Source organism: Eublepharis macularius, chromosome 15 (assembly GCF_028583425.1).
Source record: "Eublepharis macularius isolate TG4126 chromosome 15, MPM_Emac_v1.0, whole genome shotgun sequence".
Classification (NCBI taxonomy): domain Eukaryota; kingdom Metazoa; phylum Chordata; class Lepidosauria; order Squamata; family Eublepharidae; genus Eublepharis; species Eublepharis macularius.
This window is the reverse complement of record NC_072804.1, coordinates 52,740,012-52,749,691: the sequence shown is the minus strand read 5'-3', so window position 1 is coordinate 52,749,691 and position 9,680 is coordinate 52,740,012. Positions and strand designations below refer to the sequence as shown.

At 52.6% G+C, this 9,680-nt stretch overlaps 1 protein-coding gene across 1 annotated transcript in view; it reads left to right on the top strand.

Moving 5' to 3' along the window:
• Positions 1 to 1,839: 1,839 nt before the first annotated feature.
• The window catches only part of BCAM (basal cell adhesion molecule (Lutheran blood group)), a 55,221-nt gene continuing 47,380 nt past the window's right edge, over positions 1,840 to 9,680 (top strand). The window contains exon 1 of the mRNA XM_054999193.1: positions 1,840 to 1,970. Within this exon, the coding sequence (XP_054855168.1) occupies positions 1,895 to 1,970 (76 nt within the window). The 5' untranslated portion in view covers positions 1,840 to 1,894. The remainder of the gene's footprint in view (positions 1,971 to 9,680) is intronic.

The following is a 9,680-nucleotide window of genomic DNA, read 5'->3' as shown; positions in this document are numbered from 1 at the left end:
ATTCACCAGGGCAGGCATTCAGTTGCTGATGATTCCAACTAGGCCCGATAGGAAAAGCAACAAGCAGGACTGCCAACTTCCAGGTGGTGGCTGGAGATCTCCTGGAATTGCAACTGATCTCCAGACAAAAGAGATCAGTTTCCCTAGAGAAAAACTCTCTTTTGGAAGGTGGATTCTATAGCATTAGACCCAACGGAGGTTCCTGCCCTGCCCTGCCCAACCCCTGCCCTCCCCAGGCTTCACCCCCAGAATCTCCAGGAATTTCCCAACCCAGAGTTGGCAACCTTCTGCAGGCAGCTTATGGAGTGACATGCCAAGCGGAGGATGAGTGGGGGAAAGAGTTTAACAGAGAGGATGAAGATTATGAGGGAGACCCAAGTGTGTCCAAAACAGGTCCCAAATTGAAAATAAAGTCCGTCCTTACATTCCTTTCCTTCTATTTTGAGAACGCCAGCATGGTGTAGTGGTTAGAGTATCAGACTAGGATCAGGGCGACCCAGGTTCGAATCCCTGTTCTGCCACAGAAGTGTGCTGGGTGACCCTGGGCCAGTCACACACACTCAGCTTAACCTAGGTCACAGAGTCGTTGGGAGGATAAAATGAAGGAGAGGCGAATGATGTAAACTGATTTGGGTCTGCAACTGGTAGAAAGATGGGGTATAAATGGAGTAAACAAATAAAGAATAATAAAGAAAAGAGAGTGCAAGGATAAACCCCTGGCTGGAGCGTACAGTTGTTTACTAAAGTCCGATTGTTAGAGACAACACTAGACAGCTTGCAGCTGCAATGGAGAACGCAAGGGATGGAGGGAGTGGATCAGTACAGCACATTCCCAAACAGATTTACTCCAGAGTTTCAATGGGTTTAGACTGGAGTAACTCTGTTTAGGATTGCACTGCTATTCTCTCATTCTTAAATGGCAGCGGCTGATGCCTGGGGAGTCAATGCAGGAAACTGGGGGCCAAAGGTAATCCTAACCCGGTTTGCTCTGAGCCAGGACCCAGTCCTACTGACCTCACCTTGGAGCATGTCCAGAGTATCTTTTCTGCCTTTGAGAAAGAAGGTTGCCAACTCTGGGATGGGAAATTCCTGGAGATTTGGGGGCGCACCCTGGGGAAGGCAGGGTTTGGGGAGGAAAGGAGCCTCAGCAGAGCATAATAACCTCGAGTTCAGTCCACTCTCCAAAGCAGCCCTTTTCTGAAGGAGATCTCCAGGTCCCACTGGGAGACTCCAACCCAGAGGGACACAAGAACCCCCGCCCCAACTTCCATTCCAATCCAATTCAGAGTGACTCCACTGTAAGTCCACAGACTTCCATAGGCTTAGCCTGAAGTAACGCTGCATAGGATCGTATCTGTCGAAGAGAGCAGTGGCTCACGAAAGCTCACACCCTGCCACTAATTTCGTTAGTCTTACAGGTGCTACTGGACTCTTGCTCTTTTCCACTTTTGCAAGACTAACGCAGCTGCAGGTCTTGATCTAGGATCGCACTGTTGGAGAGCAACACAGTCCTACGCAGAGTTACTCCAAGGACAGAATGGAGTAACTCTGTATAGGAGCGGAGCACACTATTGGAGAGGAACGCAATCCTACGCAGAGTTACTCCATTCCAAGCCCATAGACTTCCACAGGCTTAGCTTGGCTTAACTCTGCACAGGACTGCACCGTGGGAGAGGAGCGCTCCGTGCGCCCCCCGCTCGGCTCCAGCCCGGCCCGAAGGCAGAGGCGGTCCCGGGGAGGGAGCGCGGCTGGGGATTGGGCTGAGCCGCTCGGGGCGGGCCGGGGGCGGGCCGGCCGGGGCAAGAGGCGGCGAGCCGGAGCGAGCGAGAGAGTCGCGGCTGCCCGAGCGGAGTTGCCCCCGTCGCCGCCGCTGCTCCTCCCGCGACCGCGCAGCATGGGCGCCCGCCGCTCCCCGAAGGCGCTCCGCTGGCCGGCCGCCCTGCTGGGCCTCTGCCTGCTCGCCTGCCCAGGTGAGGGACGGACGGACGGACGGACGGACGGAGGGGGGAAGCAGGGAGGGAACCCCGGGAGGGCGAGGGGCCGTGCGCCGGGGGTCGGTGCGCTCCGGTGCCCGCCGGGCGCCCTCCGGCCGAGGCGACCCTCCCTGGACGCGCTCCTACCCAGAAAGCGAGCCAGACCCACCCCCTCTCCAAAGTCTGGGATTCACCTGCCCCTGCCCCCGACCGCTTTCCTAGGAGTAAGCCCACTTCCTTCTGAGTAGACCCGCTGCGGATCGCCCCTTTCTTTCCCGCCCCTTCCTTCTTTAGGGGGCAACTTTGCTTATTGTTTGGCGCGGGGGGGGGGTACTTTGCACCTGCGACCCGCCGCTTCTCTCCCGCTCCGGCTGGTCGCGATCTGCCGCCGGACTCTCCGGGGCGCGGCAAGGGGTGGCGGTGCGGGCGGGCGGTGCCAGCCAGAAGGAAGCAGAAAGATTGGACGGGGGGGATCAGCTGTCCAGATGGGATCTCCGGGCGTGCCTGTGGCAGTGGAGACAGGAGGGTATGCGTGTGGGCTGGTGGAAGGCTATGGGGTTGCCAGCCTCCAGGTGGGGACTGAAGTTCTCCCGGAATCACAATTGATCTCTAGACTACAGTGAGCAGGTCCCCTGGGAGAAATGGCAGTTTCGGAGAGCAGATTCCCCTGGCCTCACATCCCCATTGAACTTCTCCTCCTGCCCAAACTCTGCCCTTTTCAATCTCCACCCCCCGAATCTCCTGGAATTTACCAACCCTCGGTGGCAACCCTAGCTATGGTGTCTTCTGCTTTGCATGCCTCTCCCCTCTTTGCCCCACCCCTCCAATGAATAGTCTCCGCAGTCCCTGGCAAGAGAAAGGGTCCCCCCAGGGCGCAGGCACGGCATCCCTTTGTGCCTTGCCCTCCTTGCCTCTGCCCCGGCTCTGCTTCCCTTCCTCCCCATCTCCCATCCTCAGGCAACCCCCTCCCGGTTCTTCCTGGCTCCTTCTTGCTCAGCGGTGACTTGGCCGTTCTTGAGTGACTCACCGGCAAAGTGATCTGATGGGAAGATAAGGAGGGTGGGGGTGCAGTCGGAAGAGCCCCTCTTCCACCCGGGACCACAAGCGTTGTGTGTGTCGAGGGGAGAGTCAAACCACACCACACCTGCTTCGGTCCTCGGGTCCTGCTGTTGGTTGCATTCGCTTGGAATAACTAACTAGTTCCCTGCTTATAGGCTCTGGTCCCCAAATGGCCACTCTCCCTGGTGTCTTTAATATACTTTCATCCCTTCCCTTTGCCTGGAAACTTAAACTCCACCCTTGAACCCCCCCCCCCCTAGCCTTTTGCTATGCTCTGATGTTTAAAGAGGTAACTAGTTCATGGGAACTTTTGCAACTCAGGGTTTTACTTTGAATATTGGGGGGAGGCTGAGCCACAGACCCTGTCTTGAACACCTGGAACATGTGAATTAAAGAAGGGTGCCTTTGACCATGTGCAGAGCACGTTTCTCCTCTTCCTTAAGTAACCTCAGCCCCTGACGTTGGGAGCCAAGGACGATCAGGCAGGTTTGAAAACCAGCATCCCTTCTTCCCGCACACCAGCTGACAAAAAATGCCATCTCTTTTCTAGTCCTTAGCCAGGAGCAAACAGCTGATACTTGCCTGGGATACACAAAAAGAAAACAAAAGTGCAGCGGCACCTTGAAAGACTACGAACATTGAGTTCACTTTTGCATTTAAAATTTTGAAATGGAGCATCTTGGCTGTTTCCCTGCTTGGTTCTAGCCACTAGACTCTATACTCATTTCTGGGTGGGGGGAGTTTGGAGTTCTCATCTCTTTGAACCTCTCCCTCTTGCCCATGCCTCCCTGGCACTGGATTCTCGTGGACGCCAGAGGCCTGGCATGAAGGGGAGGATGTTTATATAACCTAGATGGGGGAGTTGGATGCCGAAGCGACGCGGTGTGACTTGGGTGTGGAGGAATAGAGGGGCGGAGAACAGGGCTCCGGTGGAATGAGGCAGGAGGGCTCAGGGGAGGCGGGCGAAGCCACAAAGAGTTCCCTCCCCCTGCCGAAGGACTGGGAAGGATGCTTCTACCCAAACATGCCCCAGCTGGTTGTTTGCTCAGGCCCCTGCCTCTTGCATTCCAGGTCCCCTGCGTTAGCTTTTCTCAACCTCCTGAGCTTATTCTGCGGAGCCTCTCCCTTTTCTGCTTCGAAATGTTCTGGGAGGCCATAGCAGGCAGCTTGAAAGAGAATCACCCAGATGATTCTGCTGGTCCTCTCGCTCCCTTCCTTACTGGTTCTTTCCAATCCCTAACTTCTAAAAAGAGGAGTTGAGCGGCTCCCGTGTGTTCCTATTAAGTTGTAAGTAGGGTTGCCAACTCCAGTTTAAGAAATTCCTGGAGACTGGGTGAGTAAAGCCTGGAGAGGGTGGAGTTTGGGGAGGAAAGGGGTGTAAGAGTCCCCTCTCCAAAGCAGCCGTTTTCTCCAGGGGAACTGATCTCTGGAGATCAGTCGTAATTCTAGAGGATCTCCCGGCTCCCCCTGGAGGTGGGCAACTCTAATTGTCTGCCCACAAAAGGGGCCTTAAAAAAAAACTTTGTCTCCGTAAAGCGACTAGTCCATTTGGTTCAGGTAAGGCTCAGCCTGGGCATCATAATATAGTCCTCTTCTGGAAGTCCCGTCCACAGGCCTGGATGTGTGAGGTCAGGCTAATTGTGGTTTCTGCTTGGCAGTGGGGAGGGGCGTGCACTCTGCACATGCTCAGAGGCATTCTTTGCCAGTTCTGCAGCTGAACCCGTTTGCTTCAACAATTTCACGCAGTCACCACATCCTCTCGTGCGTATTCATCTTCCCCAGGAGGTTTGATCCGTTTGAATTAATATTCCTCTGAAGGAAGTCAGATAGGGCAGCTCCTTCCTCCATCCCCCACCCCCTGCAAGTGAATATTAAGGAAGAAATGAGGAATGGGCCGTGTGGGTATAGATAGGAGAGGATCTTTCTCTTTCCCTCTCCATCAGATGCTGGGCGGAAGGCATTGGCTGGAGCTTTGCATGACTTAAGCCGTCTTTATTTTTATTCACCCAACAAGGCCCTAAGGCGGCAGATCTCAAAGACAGAGCTCTAAAAAAAAAATCATTTAAAACTTGATTTTAGATAATAGCTTCCTGTTTTCTGATAGATACTTTCCTGTTAATACCCTTGATTTGTAGCGATTACATAAATGTCCTTGGCTGCTTTGGGAGCCATCTTCCGATAGACAGAGAGGGAGAGAAATGCAAAAATATTGATAAAAGGGGCAGGGACCATCTCTTGGAGGAGTTCCACAATGCGAGGGCATTGACGGGCGATAACATTTTCTTTGGTCATGTCGTGGTTGGGGTGGGTGGGTGGGAGACACGGCAGATGGTCAGCTCCCCATGTGGCCGTACGTCTGGCCACAGTTAAGTTATCACTTGGTAAATGATTGCCTGTATTCGCCTGGTCCTAGATGGTTTAAACAGGTAAACATATGGTCCCCCCCCCCCGGCCCTTAGTATGCAAATTGGTGGGATATTCTCAGCTTTTAATCTGTGCCATCAATTTCAGAATAGAAGGTAGCATTTAGTTAATATGGGGCTCAAGCTTGTGAGCTCTGTAGCTTATGGTAGTCGAAGGAGAACACGCGGCGTGCAGTGCTCCGGTTCTTGACATGTCAAAGTACAGCGCATATTCAAATGGAATATTTAGCACTGTGAGGATTTGATCTTTAAAAAAACCGAGCGTCTAATCCTTAAGCGGCAAACTGTACATTTTGTGTGTATTACGCAGTCCTTACAAACTGTACATTTTATGTCTATTACGACGATATGATTTTACTGTGATTTTTAATTGTATTTATGTCTGATGTAACCTGCCCTGAGCCCGTTTGCATGGAGGGCAGGCTAAAAATCGAATCATCATCATCGGCGTCGTCGTCATCATCTGGGGGGAAGAGAAGCTTAAAAACAAAAGAGGATGATACCTTGCCCTGCCCCCAAGCTCTTAAAATCCTCATCTCTTACTCTTTTTATCTGGCATGTTTCTGGACATTTTTAGCAGCTGCTTCCGTCCCCCAACCTTATACTTTCCTGGGGCTCCAAGTCATCTGCCAAGCTCCTTCTCTACATGCCCCCCAGGCTCAGAAGTGAGTTGGGGGCTACCAGAGAGAGGGCCTTCTCTATAGCGGCTCCTCATCCGTAGAATATTCTTTCCCAGCTATGTGCCTGATGCCTTCCCTTTTTAGGCGCCAGGTTAAAACATTCCGTTTACCCTGGCAGCTTTGCTGGGTTTGTGGGCTATTCAGTGTGGTCTTCTCCTTTTCCATCCCCCGGATTAGTACGTCTTAGTCTAGTTTATTGGTTTTCGCTGCTGAGATCTTTTTTTTAAAAAAAAAACAACTGTTGTAATTTTATGATGTTTTAAATTTATGATGTTTTATCTTATTGCTAGCTACCCAGGGAGTCTACGGCTGAGAGGCAACATAGAAAGCTTTTAAATAAGTAAATATCTCCCTCCGTCCTTCGCTAGCGTCCATTTATCTTCTCTCTACCATCACTGTCCTGCGCTGTTAAAAGGGAGCTCTTTCTGTCTCCTCCATAACTTCGGCTGTGTTTGCTCATTCTGCATTGCAAATACCCCCCACTATTGCTATTTCCTCCGTAGTCTGTCTCTCTTCTGGATTCAGGGCTCCAGTTTGGGTGGGGGAGATTAAATAATCTGTGGGGAGGCGAGCATTGGTGTAGCATCATATTTGCATATGAACAAAAAAAATTTACGACTGCCAACCCTGCGTTTCCCTCATAATTTGTAGTTTGGCCCGTCGGAGAACAGAAGGTTAGGGAATAAGATGTCAAGCTGATGGATCTCTGCCTAGGGAGAGAGAGAATGGAGAGGAGAGCTGGTATGGCTTGGGGGGAAAGTTGTGCGCACACTGTTGGGGGACACCTTCTTGTGGTTTGGCTTGGCAGATTGTGAAACAGGGCTGATGGGAGCCCACACGCAGTTCGTGGGTGACCTCGGAGGTATGGAAATTGCTTTGGCTTGCTTTGTGAGAACTGGCTCCGTTGAGGGGCGGAGAGAACAAGACTTTGGGTTGGCCGCACACAGACTGCCGCGGGCTGTTGAGTTTGCGTGGCCGTGGCTGCTTGTGGTGTTTTTGTGAGGTGAGACAGTGCCGCTCTTGAGGTCATACACCGCTTGGTTTTTGCCGTCCTGCTGACATTTGGAGACAGATAGTGTGGTGGACCTGATCCGTGCAGAAAGCATGCCTCGCACACTGCCGAGGGCATGAATGCGCTTTCAGATAACGTCCACATAGACCCAAAGCCTGCCATTTAAATCTGCTCTCAGAATTCTGTCTGGCTTGGCTCTTGAGCCTGCTTGTGTGCATCTCCTTTTGCCCGTCTGCATCGTATTCGCACAAACAGCCTGCCTCACAGACTGTCCTTTCAAGTGATATCTGTGAACTGGGCCCTGGGGTTGGCAGCTCCAGGTCATGAAATTCTTGGAGCTTTGGGAGGATGGACCCCAAAGAGGGGCAGAGTTTGGGTAGGGACCTCAGAGCGTATAATGCCACAGAGTCCACCCTTCCAAACAGGGTTGCCGGGTCCAAGTTGGGAAATTCCTGGAGATTTTGGGGGTGGAGCCTAGAGAGGGTGGGGTTTGGGGAGGGGAGGGGGCCTCAGTAGGATATAATGCTGTAGAGTTCACCCTTCAAAGCAGCCATTTTCTCCAGGGGAACTGATCTCTTTGGCTTGGAGATCAGTTGTAATTTTGGGAGATCTCCAGCTACCACCTGGAGGCTGGCAACCCTACCTCCAAAGCAGCCATTTTCTTCAGGGAAACTGAAATCTGTGGCCAGGAGAGATCAGTTGCAAGTCCAAGAGATGTCCAGCCACCACCTGGAGGATTGCAGCCCTACAGGGAACTCCTGCCACCATTGATGGGAATCTCTCCTGTCCTCTTTTGAGCCTGTGTATCTCTCCCACCTCCACGTTTGGCTGCTTGCTTCCTGGATAACATCTCTTCGGTATCCCTGAACAGCCATGGAGAGACAACCAGTCTGACCACTTCAGGGGCCCTCGGAGTGGAAAGCTTGAGGGGGGGGGCATTAACCAGAGATGGGGATGTGGCCAATTCTCCCTTTGGGGCCTACGAGAGGGTGCAGCGCCCCCACCACACGTTCTCCTGGCAAGCCTGTAATACCTCTCCCCTGTGCTTTGTTTCCCCCCTTTCATCGAGGCCTCCAAAAGCCCCTTTCTGTGGTTTCAGGTGTGTTGAGGCCTGTTCGCATCCCACAAGAACGCCTTTCATTGCTCGGCACCTGCCCTGGCTCCCCTCCTCTCCAAGGCCGGGCCTGTTTTCCCGCTTTTGCCTTCTCTCTTTCTCCACCCCCCTTTCCATTTCTCTCTCTCTCGGTGACTCCTTTGCTCAGTCGCACCCCCTCCCACGGCTACATTGTGTTTATCCAGCGAAGCATGTAACCTCTTCAAATCACGGGCTAGAAATTAAAGTGGAGTTTTTTTCCCTGCTGCCACCACACGTGTCTGTGGAAGTCTCTGACACACAGATTTTCCGGTAACGGAAGAGCTCCGAAAAGTCACTTCTTGTCACACCGTAAAGTCCAATGTCCAGCTCAGGAGTCTGGAATCCTCTACGATGGTGTCCGCTTTCTGGATGCCCATCTTGTCTTAGGCTAGAAATTAAAGTGCCTTTCCCCCCTTGCTGCCTCCGCACATGTCTGTGGGAAGTCTCCGACACACAGTAACAGAACAGCTCCAAAGTGTCACTTCTTGTCACACCACAAAGTCTGGCGTCCAAGTAAGAAGTTTTGAATCTTCTGCAACGGTCTTTGCTTTCTGGATGGCTGTCTTTTGGGACCCTTGGTCGTCCTGGGCTCCCGTTCCATCCTTTGAACCCTCTAGACCTAGGATTTCAGGTGTGGAAGAGAATCTGCCCTGCGGCCTTGTTTGAACATTAAAAAGTGACGCGTGTGCAGAGGGCCTGGATCTTTCTAGTGGGAAACTGCAGCTGGTATCTTCTGCATGCCTCTGTGGTTTGGGGGCTGGATTGCAATGGCCAGTGACCGCATTTGGGGAACTCCTGTACCTGCCTGCTTGCTCAGAAATGGAGAACTGATTTCAAGAGCCCAGGTTGCAAGCTGATGGCTGTAACTCCGCTGAGATCCTGTCCTTCTTTCAGAGGTGGGGACAGAACTCCAAGATCCTCTCTCTAATGAATATTCTCTTATGGCTCCCCTATCCCTTGCCTTCCCCATCCCTTCAGTGCTGGAGTTTTGCTCTGCTGGGAGGTTCCCATCCCAGCTCCAGTTCTCCCCATTTCCATGTTAATTTCCTAGCTGCCTTAAGCATGTCTGTGAGTGCCCAAGGACAGCTGGGAGGCTGGAGCGATCTCATAGCTGCCCTGGGAACCAGAGAGATAAAAAGTGTGCCTCCCGGCACTGCCGTCTCTTTTATCCTTCAACAGGCATGGCCGAGTCGAGGGAAGAGAGCTTGGAAAGTCCTTGCTCCAGCTCCGGTTTGTGTTTATTTCTGGACTCGGGGTCTTTTTTTAGCTGCCCTGGGGATTTGGGGCCCGGTCTCCCCAGTCAGTCAAGGGCTGCGGCTATTCATAGCTGGGCATTTGGTTCCTGCAGTTTCTCAGGGCAGTGGGGAGCGGAGGGGAAACCAGCTTCGTTGGCCCTGA